Below are 16,062 nucleotides of genomic sequence, written 5' to 3' on the forward strand. Positions count from 1 at the left end.
TCAGAAAGCTCTTCGAAATCTCCCTTCTGAGGCTCCTGTTACTTTTCCCTTGTCTCACCTGAGAGCCAAAGACATTTACAGACCAGCTTTAGAAGCAGCTCACAAAAGATGGACTTTGCTCTCGGAACTCAGAAAACCCTCAGTCAGAAATTTTAAAATGTCTTGCTAAATCATTTGCTCTGTAATACCCCTGGTTTAGTAGAGCAGTTGCAGAGTGGCGATTAGATCTAACTAGTCAGTAAATTTTCCAAAAGAATAATGATCAATTAAACGTTGAGCCAATGAACTAAGAGAAAATTTAATATTATATATCACTGGAGAAATTCTTTAAAGTCTTCAAATATGTCCAATGGAGCCAACCCTCTAGAATCAGAACTCAGCAGCTAACATCACAAAAAGCATTTGCATACCTTCCCCAGCATAGTCGTCCCTTCCGCAAATGAACAGCTTGTATCCAAACTGCCCCTCCAAGACCTCAGGCAACAGTTTAAACACAAAAGTATCTAAGTTTGAGGATGGTCCCTCTCCGAAGGTCTTGGGATAAAGAATATAGGCATCATAGGCCTTTCCATCTGAAACTAAAGGGAAACAAAATACATTTAGAACCATGGGGGAAAACAAGACACTCCATAAAGTCACTACCGCAAACATTCCTTTCAGCTTGGTACAATCACCTGACTGAAAGAGCAATATCTAACGTCTGATGACACTTTAAATACAATATAGTAGTAGTTTGCAATTTTTGTTTCCACACTCCTTAACATTTTAAAAAAAGACAGGCCTTCTCATACATTTTTATGTGTGCATTTGATTTTTTTCCTCAGATATTTAAATAGTGTCCAGGCTAGTTATTCCTGTCAACACAAGCTAGTCATTTGAAAAGATGCAGCCTCAGCTGAGAACACTTATTAGGCTAGATTGTGGGCAAGCCGATAGGGCATTTTCTTGATTGATGACTGATGGGGGAGGGCCCAGCCCATTGTAGGTAGTGCCACCCCTAGTCAGGTGGTCCCGAATGGTATAACAAAGCAGGCTGAGTAAACCATAGAGAGCAAGTCAGTAAGCAGTACTCCTCCTCGTCTCTGCTTCAGTTCCTGCCTCCAGGTTCCTGCCTGAGTTCCTGCCCTGACTTCCTGACTACAAGCTATAAGGTACACTCTTTCCTTGCCAGGTTGCTTTTGGTCATGATATTTTCCCACCATAACAGAAACCTTAACTAAGACCAATAGCCACAAAGCCTGTAATCAAATTGTAACCTTTGACTACTAACAAAAATCTATCATATCACCCTTTTGAATGTATAAAATATAATCTAAATGATGGAATATTTTATATTTGCTAACGCTATAACTTTAAAAACATATGAGCAACCTTTTTCTGTTTCAAAAATGTATTTCATACAGTCCTTATGAGTTTCACACATGTGCAGAGTGTATTTTGATATCTACCTCTCACTGATCCTCTACAATATCTCCTAGACCCCTTCTCTAAACTTTTCCCCCTCCCAATTTCACTTCCCTTATTTATATCCTACTAAGTCCAATTAGTGCTCTTTGAACCAGCATCAGTCTAGATCCATCTTCTGGAACATGAACAGTCTACCAGGGGCCATAGCATCAAAGAAAACTGACTGTTCCCAGCAACCAGCAGCTACAAATCGCTCCTCAGCTAGGGCTGGGGCTTCATGAGCTGCTCACCCTCCATGCTGGGATGTTGACTGGCTGGATCTTATGCAGATAGCCACAGCTCCCTTTCTAACATTAGCAACTTGCAAATTGCTCCTATTCCTCCTTGACCTTGTACATTTGACTTTACCCATAGAATATTGTTACAATTGAAAGCTTTTTACTTTTCTTCAACAATAGAAAATTACATGTTGAGTTTTTTAGTGTCAGCATCTGTTTTTATTGATATACACTAACTCTAAAAATAATTATGTTTCATTGTGACATTTCCATAGATGTGTACAAGGAACCCAGACCGCACTCAGCCTCATGACCTTTTCTTTCCTCCCCTCCCCCACAACATCTTTTAAAATTCTCATGTCTTACATGTTCTCTCTCTTTTGTGTTTTCCTACAAAATGGTTTTCACATAGCATTTAATGTTACCCTACATACTTTTTCTTACCCAATTCTCTAAACATCTCAAGCTTACATTCTACTTATTCTTCTTTCTGTACTACTTTGATATGATCCTGTGGTATTAAAGAGAAAGAGGGAGGACCCTTCCTCAGGGGTGGGAATCTCTTTCTTTCATTTGACTGTGGATCATGGATCCATAGGGCACACACAACACAGAACAGGCCCGAACAATGGATTCTGGGTAACTAACTTACAGACTTCTAAACACCTCTGTATCCTGCCAATATGGAAGCTAGGGTGGCAACTTGGAAATGAATGCATGGAGGCTTATTAGTTATGAAACTAAATAAGAATATACGGTCTTCTTGTGTAAGCCAACATAATTAAAAGCCTTCAGTAAAAATGCTATGAGTCACCTTCTAACTGTCCAGAGGAAACATTTCATGGAATATAAAATTATACCTTTTGGGGGAAGAAAATCAGAGCAAGCATCCCTGTACCAAAGCACAATGTCAACTTTGAAGATTTTATAGATGAAAACGCAGCATACAATTGTAGCTGTCAAGATGACAAAGGTCCCAATGATGTAATTCTTGAAATCAGGTACTATGACAAAAAAAGAGGAGAAAATTATTAGAGCCAAAAAGAATGAGAACTTTGGTCACAGCAATTTGAATGTTTTTACTACAAAGAACGTGTATTTGGGAACCACTTTGCAGCCAGATCCATGTCTGTTCATTCATTGTCATTGTATGAATGGACACTAATGAGCCAGCAATGCAGCATAAGTCCATAGAAAATGAAAGTTCATTCTTTGAAACCTAAAGCATAACACACAGCTAAAGAAAACCTGTTGGAGACCCTAGAGACAGAGTTCACTATAGCATAACAGCAGAAGTCAACATAGTACAAAGCCTGAATGATTCCTGAGAGAAGAAATGTTAGGAAGAAATTAAAGATGGAAGACAGAAAGAAAATGACATTTCACATTCCATATTCTTTTGGTATCCTCTCATAATTCACCAAAAGAAGATGAGTGTGGGAGAGAGAGATGAGAGAAATGGCAGGTTGAAAGGAAGCAAAGTGGAGAAGAATCCAGGAGACAAAGAAAGTGCCTTTTTATTGTCAGGGCATGGGCAGCATCCAGAAAATATCTAAATACGCAATGACTTTACTTTTCTGTTTTATTTATTTAAATTATATTTGTACACATTCCCTAGTTTTTAAGCCCTGTTTTAAATACTACAGAGTATTTAAACAATATTCACAATTATTTTCAGCACTAGTTTTTGACTATACAAATTCTTGAAAACCAATGACTTCACACATCTTTGTTATAAATAAGATAATTAGGCTTTCCCTGTATAACCAACCATCTTGTTTGGTCATGTGCTTCAAAATATTCAGGAGATAATGAATATGAAGCAAATATAGCCCTGGAAAAAGAATGATTTGTAAAAGAAATGATTGGCATCATTATGGAACTTTTAGTCAAAAAACAATAATAAACTAAAAGAGTTCCTGTGCCCAGAATACCTGATGCCTCCAAAGTGGTACCCAAACAAAGGCAGAGAGGTAGAGTCAGATGAGGCAAGGGGTGGGAAAGTTTCCTAACAGACAGAATTGAGGCCAAGAAATGAGGTAAAAAATGATGAGAAGTCACAGATGAAGAAGGGATGAGGAGTGCTCCAGAAGGAAATACCACAGGAATCCACAAGTCTACATAATCTGTTAGGTTGTGCAAACATTTGTTACTTACCTGGATATATTAATTTGACATGTGCTGATTCTATAATATTTGAGTTCTTGACGAAACAGATAAATGGATGCTGATAGAAATGACTTTGGACTACTGAAATATTAAGTATTGTAATGAGTGTATACTTTCTTTTGGCTGAAAGATATTCCACACTGTTCAAGAGAGAGAGAGAAGGGGAGTAATTAAAACAGAGGAGTTAAGATGCAGCAACAAAGAATAAGACCTACAGGTCCAGTTAATCACTTCTCTTGATCTCTTGATCATGTACAAATAGTCTGTTGGCAAAACAAATCAGACATTGTATAACCTCAAGGTCAGGAACACTCAGTAGCAAAGAAATCATGTTAAAATTGTCAGCTTGCATGGAGAAAAATACACACACACACACACACACACACACACACACACACACACACACACACAGCCTTCAGTGTTCTGGCCTCCATGGTTGTATAGGATTGCGGCAGATGACAAAGGGCACTGCACGAAGGGTCAGGAAGGAGTTAATAGATACCCAGGAAATCTTTATCCAGCCCATAGAGACTGAGGCCGAGTGACTGATTCTGGATTCCTTCCATGTGTCTTCCAAAGTACTCAATGCACATGAAGTGTACCTTGTTGCAATGCTGTAGCAGCATAACACGGGATATAAGAAAAGGGCTTTTAACTGGTGTGACATTTGTACAGTGACACATATTTTTAACCACAAAAAATACAAGTTCTCACAAATGTCTGGATTACTTAGTAAAGCACGGGGCTAGGAATTGTCAGCTACCAGCTAGCTCTCAGAGTTAGATTCAAAACTAGAACAGGTGTGGCACAGAATTTAATACTGAAATTGGCTGGCAAACTCACTGTTGGTAGTCTTCAAGTAGGAATGGATCATCCTCTTCAATTTCTGATCCATTCCACTTCCAGTAAACAAGATCGGTATACTGGCCGGTGACGTTGCAGATCAGTTGTATCCTGGATCCTGAAAAACAGTGCATTTTATTGGCCTTTATTATTATCTACCTATATTTACAAATGGATATTAAATAAACATTTTAAAGTGCAGAAGAGCAACATGAATGAGGAAAATGTCCCTAGTTCTCATCACCCACCTAGAGAATATCACTGTTTGCTACTTTATTTATCTCCATCTTGGTCTTTCTGTTCACACATCAGCAATAAGGTGAATAGGATACTATTGTCTATTATTTTGTAATTGCTGTGACCTGGGAACTTCAGCCTCCATGTTGGTATGAGACTACTTAGCATTGCATAATATACATACACACTAACAATATTGTTATCACTAGGCAGAATTTCTGGAGTTTCATTATTATGATTAATATTTAAGGAACGTCCTACTTATATCTCTGTTTTCATGTATCTGCAAGTATTACTTAAGAGTGAAAACCTGGAGGCATAATGTCCTTAGAGTGTTGAGACTGAAACCCATGGCCTTGTTGCATCTCCAGTCCTCCCAAGAAGATATAGTTTCAAAAGCAAACTCCAATCAAGTAAGGTTGTACCAGTCCATTCACTTATGCAGCCATTATTTCACACAAACCCCCAGAACACCAGGGGTATTCATTAAGCATTGCTCCGTGAGAGAAGAAAAATCAAATTCAATTTTCACGAAATTTTTCTTTCTTCGGTGGTTGGCTCCAGAGCAAGAACTGATGGTCTAGAGCACACTAGATGTGTTCTTCATCACAGCCCAGGCCACCTGCATTGTTTTCTTTAGATTTATTTATTTTGAGTGCATGCATGTTTTGCCTGTTATACATGTCTGTGCACCACATGTGTGCCTGGTGCTCATAGAGGCCACAAGAGGATGTTGGATCCTCTGGAACCAGAGATCATTGTGAGCCACCATGTGGGTGCTGGGAATTGAACCCAGGTCCTCTGCAAGAGCAGCCAGCGCTCTTAACTACTGAGCCATCTCTCCAGCCCCCCAACCTACACTTCCTGAACTACTGGTGAATTAACACATTTTTCCCAGCTTAGTGTTCACTGGACCCTCTCTGCTCCTCACATGTAGGATCCATTATTAGGCTCTTTCTCAGAATAAGTTCAGAGGTGTCTAGCTGCTCATCATTAATCAAAGACACTCACTCTTCATAAATATAAAAATTTCCCAGAAAGCCTTCCAGGCTAGCTGCCTTTATTTTTGTTTATGAAAATTTTTGACACAGATTTTTTATCTTTTCATGATGAAAATTTATAAAAACTAATTCTTCTTGTATCTATCTTCACTCACTTTTTTTCTAGAAACTATCTTGACTACCAAGTCAGGAAAGAACCGAGGTACATATTTAGGGTGTTTGTATTTCCATTGCCTTTTGTTCTGGAAGCTATCTAAGATGAAGTGCTTGATCCTCTGGGCTATCTTGAACATAAAGTTTTAGACCAAGCAATTGAATTTAATTCCAGACCACTGATTGATATGAAGTTTCTTCTTTAATTTATGTTATCTTTATTATATGATAAAATTCTCATTTTTTTACTTTAATAAAAATAAATATGTATATTTATACCCATCCTCCTTCTTGGTTTCAGACTGTGTGTGTGTGTGTGTGTGTGTGTGTGTGTGTATAGAAGTAATCTGTATATGTATGTCTGTGTACATGTAAGAGTGCAGGTGTATGTAAGAGTGCAGGTGTATCTCTCACACACTCTGTGTGTGTGTGTGTGTGTGTGTGTGTGTGTGTGTGTGTGTGTGTGTCTGTACATGTAAGGGGGCAGTGTATGTGTGTGTGTGTGTGTAAGGGTGCAGGTATAGCAGGTATCTGTGTGTGTGTGTGTGTGTGTGTGTGTGTGTGTGTGTGTGTGTGTAAGAGTTCAGATCTATCTGTGTACACACGCGCATGGAGGCTGGGCAACAACCTTGGACATCCTCAAGAACAGTGTCCACGTCATTTGAGATGGGTTTCTCACTGGGTAGATAGAGCTCACCAATTATTCAGACTGGTTGTCCATCCAGAACACGTCTGCACACATCTCTGCCTCCCCAGCACTCACTCATATTACAAACATTCATCACCACACCCAGCTCTTGACATAGATGCTGCACACCAAACTCAGGTCCTCACAAGCACTTTACTGACTGAGTTGTCCCCATCTCTTTTTGTTGGTGTTGTTTTTAAGACAGAACCCATTTGTAGTCGAGGCTAACCTCAAGCTCACAACCCGTCAGTGCTTATACCTCAGCTAGTGTAACATGGTTCTCTCCCCAGGAGGAGTAAAAGGTTGGCTCCATGCATGACAGGAAGGGGTATTCATTGCTATAGTGATCAAGATGGATCTTTCTTCTTGATATTTTAAAAAACTGACTAACTTGGAAAAGTATTCTTTTAGAATAACTATCATCTTTTTGACATATATAGTCTCACCTCTCTGCCTAAAAGATTGACTCCAACGATAAAAAAGTCTGTGCCAATCAGATAAATTCCATACTGTATTCCTAGACATTATAACCTTAACATGTGGCTACTGTTTGCATAGATAATAAGACTCTATTGGACAGGAAAGATAGGAAAATTGGATATGGCTAGATTTTTGCCATAAGAGGCAAAAACTTAAAAAAAAATTTAAGAAATGAATTCCAAACATTTAAAAATCATTTAAATACATAATTCGTGCCACTGTCCCTTCACGGGTGTATTCGGTAACCAACTTATGCTGTATGTGTTGTGAAGGTCACGCTAACTTCATCTTGAATTCAGAATAATGGTTCCTCCACACCCTGCTGAAGTCTGCTTACCTGGTTCTGCCTCCAGGGTCTCATTTCGTGGGCTCACGATCACAGGCCTATCCATCTTGATTTCACCTACAAGGAGAAAGCACACAGAGTTCTTCAGAAGAAAGCACACAGAGCTCTTCAGTCTTTCGCCAGACAGAATCCCAAGGGGGGGGGGCGGGAGCGGGGGGCGGAGGCAGCACTCAGCCAGACAGATCAAGTGCAGCAGGAGATAGGAGGTGAGAGAAGAAGAGAGCCCCCAGACACCAGCAAACTCAACACCCGAAGAGAGTCAGGACCATGCACAACATACAGGTGGACTACACAGGTGTGCTTTAGCCTCTACACAGCTTACAGGTGGACTACACAGGTGTCCTTTAGCCTCTACACAACTTACAGGTGGACTACACAGGTGTCCTTTAGCCTCTACACAGCTTACAGGTGGACTACACAGGTGTGCTTTAGCCTCTACACAGCTTACAGGTGGACTACACAGGTGTCCTTTAGCCTCTACACAGCTTACAGGTGGACTACACAGGTGTCCTTTAGCCTCTACACAGCTTACAGGTGGACTATACAGGTGTCCTTTAGCCTCTACACAGCTTACAGGTGGACTACACAGGTGTGCTTTAGCCTCTACACAGCTTACAGGTGGACTACACAGGTTTCCTTTAGCCTCTACACAGCTTACAGGTGGACTATACAGGTGTCCTTTAGCCTCTACACAGCTTACAGGTGGACTACACAGGTGTGCTTTAGCCTCTACACAGCTTACAGGTGGACTACACAGGTGTCCTTTAGCCTCTACACAACTTACAGGTGGACTACACAGGTTTCCTCTAGTCTCTACACAGCTTACAGGTGGACTACACAGGTGTCCTTTAGCCTCTACACAGCTGCATACAGGGGATACACCTGTACTCTTACATACATATAAAGACACACACACACACACACACACACACACACACACACACACACACCACGTGTATGTGCATGTATGTGCACGAGAAAAGAAAAAAACGGAGAAATGAATGCAATTACAAGCATCTCTACTGAGAGTACAAATAGGAAGAAGAATTTATTCTATACACAGCACCTATGTGGGCAGGACCCTGGGAGCTGGAGGGCTCCCCTCTCCCTGCAGACCAGGAAAGGTAGTAGTTGGGGCAAAAGAGCCTCCTTGAGCAGAGGTGGCTAGTGCTGGACCTGATGTGTTGGGTTAGTGTGGTAGCAACCCAGCAGCTACTGGCCATAATTCATTTAAATAGACAGAAACTTAAAAAAAACCTCTAAAAATTAACCTCCTGCTTTTTTACAAGATTGGTTCCATGGGCTGATCTGTGGCTGAGAAGGAAGAATTAGAAACAGACTCAAATGCCAGTAGTCCCCCATAGGCATGTAAACAAATAAAGCACAGGGGGCACAGGAGGTTGGATCTCATCTTTCCTTTAGATAGGACAGCATGTGCTCAGTAAATGACCACTGAAAGTTAGATCCAGCTGACACCTATAGGGCCAAGTAAGAGATACATTTTTATTCAGTGAAATTAGTCTTTGAAAAAGAAATGGCTGCAACACCGGCAAAATGCTGCTATATGCATGTTGATCCAATTCTGGGCTTGCCTGGATAGTCACAACTGTGTCCCAGCATAATTACTCAGAGATGATCCTCCTCCATTCCCTGCAGAAAGGGTCCTAGTTAGGTTAGCTTCTTACTACTGGAATATTACACAAAGGTTGACTATTCTACCCATTCCCAGGTAACTTGTGAAAGTGCAGTTTGGTTCATCCGACTGTGAAATAGTTTTTCATACGCTATATGGGTATGACAAGATTGGGAGCCATGGAAACATTAAGAGCAGCCATTGTACACCTGCTAACTGCCCCCCTTCTTTTGTAGCGAGGCCCTCTTTGCATCAGGCACATGACCACAAGCTGAGCCTATCTCATCTCTAATCTTCTCAAAGCCTTACAGGCCACATGTCTTCTTATAGAAGAGGAAACATACTTAGAGATTAAGTGATTGAGGTAAAAAAAAACATTCTGGATACATAACATCTCCAAACTTATGGAGATCTACCCCGGTCACACCAGTGACTGCCCTATTGTACTTTTGGGTTTGTCTCTTGCGGTACGGGGAGTTGAACACAAAGCCCTACCACTAAGCTATTCCCCCAGTGTCAGCGACTCCTATTGAGTGGGATTACCCTGGGCAGGCTCTCAAATGGTCACTACTAAAAGGGAGTCCTAGAGCTCTCCGGAGACCTACCTTCTGTGATATCTAAGAATTTTACAAGACCCCTGAGAAAGTGTAACTCATAACATGCTGGTCTAGTTAGCACTGCATCTGAAGCAGGAATGAAAGATGTCCATGTAGTATTTACTAACAAAAATGAGATTAGAACCATAGGATGTTGTATTGTGGTTTGAATTGTCCCCCACAGGCTCATGCATTTGAACACCTGATCCCCAACTGGTACCAATATTCAGGAAGGTTCTAGAAGGTGAGGCAAAGCTGGAGAAAGGATGTCACTGGGGGTGGGTCTTAAGGTTTTATAGCCTGAACCTCTCTCTCTCTCTCTCTCTCTCTCTCTCTCTCTCTCCTTCCAGTGCCCATGAAATATGCTCATGCTGCTTCTTGACTGCTGGGCCAGCCTCACCCTCCATCTGCCATGCCTTCCTCACCATGACCAGCTACCTTCTCTCTGGTACCACATGCCAAAACAAACCCTTCCCTATTTTGGTTTGTATGACTAATCAACTTTGTGAGTCACTGACCAATTCTTATATTTAGTTCCTTTGTGAACAATGAAGTAACATCAAAATCATGGCCTTCAGGCTGTTCCACAGGCAAACTCCTGGGGTCAGAGCCAAGACTCACCTATTGTGACAAATTCTATTACTCGGGTGACTGGATATTGCTTCCCCAGGTATGTGTAGAACATGTGGCAAGTATAGTTCCCTCCATGCTCTTCAGCCACATTTCTCACCATCAGCTTATTTTTCGCTCCATAGAAGTTTCCGTTGTCAAGAGGCAATGGTTTACAATCCTAGACAAGAGGGCAGAAATAGAAGTGTTGGAAAAGTCAGTAACTCCCCTAGGTAACCAGAACAGCAGCCCCAGTTTTTCACCTCAGCAAATACCTAACTGAAAAAGGGACTTGTTCGTTTGGGAGGAATTAAAAGAAGGATAATTACACTTCGAAATCTCAAGCCCAGAGGCTTATGCCATAAAGACACGTGAAGACAAATTTATTTCACAACTGAAGCAATAATGTTGACATTTGTCAACACCATGGTCCATTCCTGAACTGATATTATTTATTTTGTATTCTTTAATTTCTAAAAGATGATTTTCCTGAAAAAGTTCCACTGGACTACTTATTAAAACTACCAAAATATACTGTGTCCCAACCTAATGTTTAAGTGGCTACAGACACTGCCGTGTTATAGGTGGATTTAACTTTTAATTAGTCTTTTAGGATTTATTTTTGTTTTATCTTTAATTGTGTGTGTGTGTGTGTGTGTGTGTGTGTGTGTGTGTGTGTATGTGTGTGTGTGAAAAATCATGGGTTTGTACACATGAATGCAGGTGCCCATGTTGGCCAGAAGGGGGTGTCAGGTTCCCAGAGCTGTAGTTATAGGTTATTGTGAGCCTTCTGCTGTGGATGCAGGGAAACAAATTCCAGTCCTGCAAAAAAGCCGTTCTCACTCTTAATCATTGAGCCATCTCTGTAGGCCCAGCTATAAATGTTTTTAATTAAACACAAAATAATATCTGCTATAAAAAGCTATCTCTCAAATGGCTTAAATATCTAATCCATCTTCTCAAAGGTGTCTGAGTCTATTACTTTTCTTGAAACTATATCTTCCTAAGTTAGATAGAGACAACAATAAGATTTTAGTTAAGTTGTAAGACTCAACACAAGCTTAAGTTTTTGTTTGGTTCTCTGTGAAATTGCATCACTCCAGAGCAAACAGTGCATGAACTGAAAAAGATTTTTGTGGATACATTTTACTGTTCAGAACACAAAACTGTGTAAAAGGAAAATATCATACTTAAAATGAAATTACCTTATACCACTGAACTTTGGGTAACTGGTTCTTTTCATCTTTAAAAAAATCCAAATAAGGGCACACAAGACTTCCATCCACTGCTATGTGGAGACGCTGTCTGAAGGTAGCTTGTGTGTTGTAACACAGGCCAGGGTCGTTTTCTAAAACCTTCACAGTTATTTTAGTTTTTTGACAGTGAGTTGAGTTTCTAAAATAAAGTAAAATATGGAAATTAATCATTATTAAAGTGATTTTTCTACCCTTAACTACTATAGAAGTTTAGGACATATGTCTGTAATATATCAATTCCTTCCTTACCTTACTATACAATAGTAAAGTCCAGAGTCCTCCATCTTTGCAGGAACAAACCAAAGCCGTTCTTTTTGCTGATGAATCCTGGAGCCCTGTTCCACTGATATGGGTGTCTTGCTGTCATTTTTATACCAGATTATGGTGCTGTGCTTTTCATTCAGAGTAAGAGGACAATCACGAATATCAATTTCATTTACAGATGAAAATAAAATCATATCATTTGGATATTCTTTACATTCATCTTTAAGAGAGAGAAAAGGGAGGCAATTTCCATAAGAAAAAATCCCAGTGTTTCTTAATGCAATATCAACATTTGAACTCATTTGGTTAGTGAAGATACCAGCTCCTGCTATATCTATAGTTCACAGCTTGGTGGTTACAAGCACAGTCTTGAGGGTTTGGACAATTTATATTTGATTCCAGCTCTGCCACATGGTCCCTATGGGATGTACCTTGGGCAGGTTATCCCCTCTTACTTTCTACTTATTCATCTAAAGGTAGGAATATTGGAGGAGAGACATTCACTTCTGCACCGTGGAGCATAGTAAAGACTGAATATACCCTCCCATGTGAACAGCTAACATATGGACAAGCATAGGAAATAACACTGTTCAAGGCATGACATAATACTATATCTCCTATTACTCAAGATGCTGAAGGAGACATGAGACATAGTGAATAGAGACAATTAAGAAAAAAGCTTCTAGTAATAAGAAATGCATTGTCGAGTTAAAATTATACTGAAAAAAAAAAAAAAGAAAACCTGAAGACACAACATTAGAAAACATCCAAGATTAAGCCAAGGGATGGGGGAGGGGAAAGCAAGCAAGCAGGGCATTCGGATAGCTTCAGGCAAGAGTGGGGAACACAGAAAACATATCTGAAATACCGGCTGAAATTTATCAAGATGCGATAACATGAGCTTGGGCCCCAAAGACACAATGAACTCTAAAAAAAGGCAAGATGGCTGGAAGGATGACTCAGAAGTTAAAAGCAACTGGCTGTTTGCTGCTCTTCCAGAGGACCTGAGTTCAATTCCTAGTAACCATATGGTGGCTCACAACCATCTATAATAGGATCTGATGCCCTCTTCTGGCATGCAGATGTACTTGCAGCTAGAGCACTCATACATAAAATATATAATTAAATAAAGCTATGAGCCAGGTGGTAGTGGTGCACTCCTTCAATCCCAGCACTCAGGAGGCAGAGGCAGGTGGATCTCTGTGAGTTCAAGGCTAGCCTGGTCTACAGAGTGAGTTCCAGGATAGCCAGGACTACACAGAGAAACCCAGCATCAAACAAACAAACAACAAACAGAAAAGATGAAGAAAATCACAGTAACTGCCTAGTGATCAGATTAACACCAGTAACAAAAAGAAAATCTTACATAGTCAGAGAGTCTTTAAAAAAAGAAGCAGCTATTACAATCAAAAAACAAAAAGGTAACAACCTTCCTTCTGGAGAAGAAAAGCATTATCTGCCTGCAATTCCAGTAAAAACGTCTTTCAAAATTACAAAAAAAGATTTGAAAAGCTCCAAGAAACCATCATCAGAAGGTCTGTACTCTCAAGAAACTGTCAAAGAAGTCCTTCACAAAGAAGAAAATAGTATCATATAAAAATGCTGCAGTAAACATTTTATCCATATGTGAAGCTGTATAATTTCGGGTGCTTAACCCATGACCCTGTGGAGGAAATTTAATCTTCAAACCCTAACATTCAAGCCCCAGCCTTCAAATGATCATGACTAGTTACAATGCAGACTGCTTTTAGCCGATCTGTAAGAACCCACAAGAAGGTCTTTAAAGTTCTAACAATGTTCAGGACTCAAGACAATCTCTTACTATGAGCACCTGTACAATCACAGAGAGTTGCATCCCTCACCACAGGCTGGGCCCTCACACATCAGGTACTAATTAGGAAAATGTACCACAGGCTAAGTAAGCTTCACCTTTGCAGTTTCCCTCACTGACCTCTCATAAGTGGCTACAAGGCTTCCACACTTGGTACAGTGCCCTGGACTGTCAGGATTTCTTTTGAAATCTGAGTGTTCCCATAACTCTTACATTTATACATCATAAAAGATCGCACTATATGAATGACACCAAGCCCAGCATCTAGGCTTAATGTTAGCTCCCCCACTTTGAACTACTACTGCTGTAGTGGCCTCTTGAGTGATTCAAGTAATGGAAATAGTTCCTTTTCCCTAGGCAGCCCTTCCTGAAGAGATGGGTTCCCCAGAGGCACTCTCTTCTCCATGGAAGGTTGCTTAAATGAGTTTATGCGTTCCTTACCTTGAGACTACTATGTAAAATACTTATTTTCAAAGGCACCAATATCTTCAGAAACCGCATCTTCTTAGCTTCAACTTTATTCTGGCTTTTCAAACCAAATGGCAAGGTTTCAATGCCTGCTCTGCTCTAAGATTCTGAATCTGGTCAGCAATAACCATGCTATAGGATGAATGCTAGACTGTCTTGGAATTTCCTCCATAAAATGAATCAATCACTGTTGTGGGAACTCATTCATCCAACAATCTCTGAGGAACTGGCCCCTTCTGGGCAGGGTTACAGGTGTTACGTGTAAACTGGGAGCAAGTTCTTACTCTCTCTTGGGTAGTAGTTGCATTATCCGGCACCTCCAGGGCAGAAGACCTCAGCGGCTCTTTACCTTCATGGTACGAGAGCCCCCAAATAAATATTTGATATTCTTTTATCCAGGCATTTGTGGACTTCTTTATTGCATCCACGAATCACTTTTAAATTTAGCTCATATGTAGTTTCTAGACACTGACAACATTAGACAAGTTCTTTGTTAGATGGTGGTGTAAATGGCCTCAACTGAGTATATTCTTAACTGTCCACAGTCTTACTGACATTCTGATCAGAGCTTCCACCAAAACCAGGCATGAAGTTCTGATTACAAAATCCCAGAGCTTCCCAACTGACCTCTCTAATTTTCCCCCCAAATCCCTCTACAAAAAAAAAAAAGAAAGAAAGAAAGAAAGAAAGAAAGAAAAGAAAATGTTCCAAAGAGAGTAACATTTTGTCACAGCAACAATGTCACTTCTCTAGTACTAATTTTCTGTATCGGATTTTTTATACATTGTTGTGACTAAGACACTTAAAAAACCATTTAAGCCAAGGAAACACTTGTTTAAACTTATGGCTTGAAACCTGATGTGGCCAGTTCAACTGTTTCAGGATTTGAGGTGAGGCAGAGTGTCCAGGTGGCAAAAGCATGTACATACATGGCTTGTTGCCACCTGGCTGTGCATTAACTCACCACAGGAATCAAGTTGGCTTTGTATGTGAAAGGTCTAAGAGGAGGGTGGGGAAGCACTGCTCTGGGTCAGACGTCATGTGAAAAGCATACTCTGGGAGGCAGATTGCCTAGGAATGAGTAGGCCTTGCAGGCGCAGCCTTCCCTGGTGGAAATGGCTCCTCAAAATGTTAAGCTGCCATACTGTTTAGAGAAGACAAAATTTGATTATCCCAGCAGCAAATAGCAAATAATATCTGGGAAGAAAGGGATGAACTAAAAAGAAGAATAGAGGAAAATTAAAGACTCCGGAAGTGACTTCTTTCATAAAAGCAATAAAATTAACAAAGCTCTAGTTGGGGAAAAACAAACCCACTAAAAAGTAAATCTCTATTCAAGAGGGAAAAGAAGTCTCGTTAAAAAAGGTTTTTAAAGGGCAATAGGAGTATTATGAACAACTTTATTATAATATATTCAACATCATAAATAAAATGGCTAAAATTTTTGAAAGACACAAGCTATCGAAATGCCTTCAAGGAGAATTAGGTAGCCTAAATTGTCCTGTACCTTGTAAGGGAACTGGATTTGCAGTGAAACCATCCCAACAGAGAACATTTCTAGACTGAATGGCTTCACATTTATGTCTTTCCCAGTGTGAAAGAAAAGACGTCAATTTTTTGAGCAAATACTCCCAAATATTAGAGACATCAGTACCTCCAGACTCGAATGTAATATCAACATTAATCTGCTACCCAAACAAATTACATTATAACAAACCCACAAACCAAATTATACTATGAATACACATGTGTATCTTTAAAATATTTCACCTAATTGAATCACACAGAATATGCATTATGAAA

At 40.1% G+C, this 16,062-nt stretch overlaps 1 protein-coding gene across 3 annotated transcripts in view; it reads right to left on the reverse strand.

The window, feature by feature from the left end:
- Il1r1 (interleukin 1 receptor type 1) overlaps positions 1-16,062 on the reverse strand; it is a 69,685-nt gene that overhangs the window by 3,217 nt on the left and 50,406 nt on the right. For all 3 annotated transcript variants that reach the window (XM_027386755.2, XM_027386756.2, XM_027386754.2), the window contains 8 exons: positions 11,946-12,180; positions 11,646-11,835; positions 10,453-10,621; positions 7,594-7,659; positions 4,698-4,815; positions 3,843-3,994; positions 2,546-2,689; positions 411-578 (listed from right to left, as the gene is read on the reverse strand). In XM_027386755.2, coding sequence (XP_027242556.1) covers positions 411-578; positions 2,546-2,689; positions 3,843-3,994; positions 4,698-4,815; positions 7,594-7,659; positions 10,453-10,621; positions 11,646-11,835; positions 11,946-12,180 — 1,242 coding nt within the window. The remainder of the gene's footprint in view (positions 1-410; positions 579-2,545; positions 2,690-3,842; positions 3,995-4,697; positions 4,816-7,593; positions 7,660-10,452; positions 10,622-11,645; positions 11,836-11,945; positions 12,181-16,062) is intronic.

The sequence above is a fragment of the Cricetulus griseus genome (genome assembly GCF_003668045.3).
Source record: "Cricetulus griseus strain 17A/GY chromosome 1 unlocalized genomic scaffold, alternate assembly CriGri-PICRH-1.0 chr1_1, whole genome shotgun sequence".
Taxonomy (NCBI): domain Eukaryota; kingdom Metazoa; phylum Chordata; class Mammalia; order Rodentia; family Cricetidae; genus Cricetulus; species Cricetulus griseus.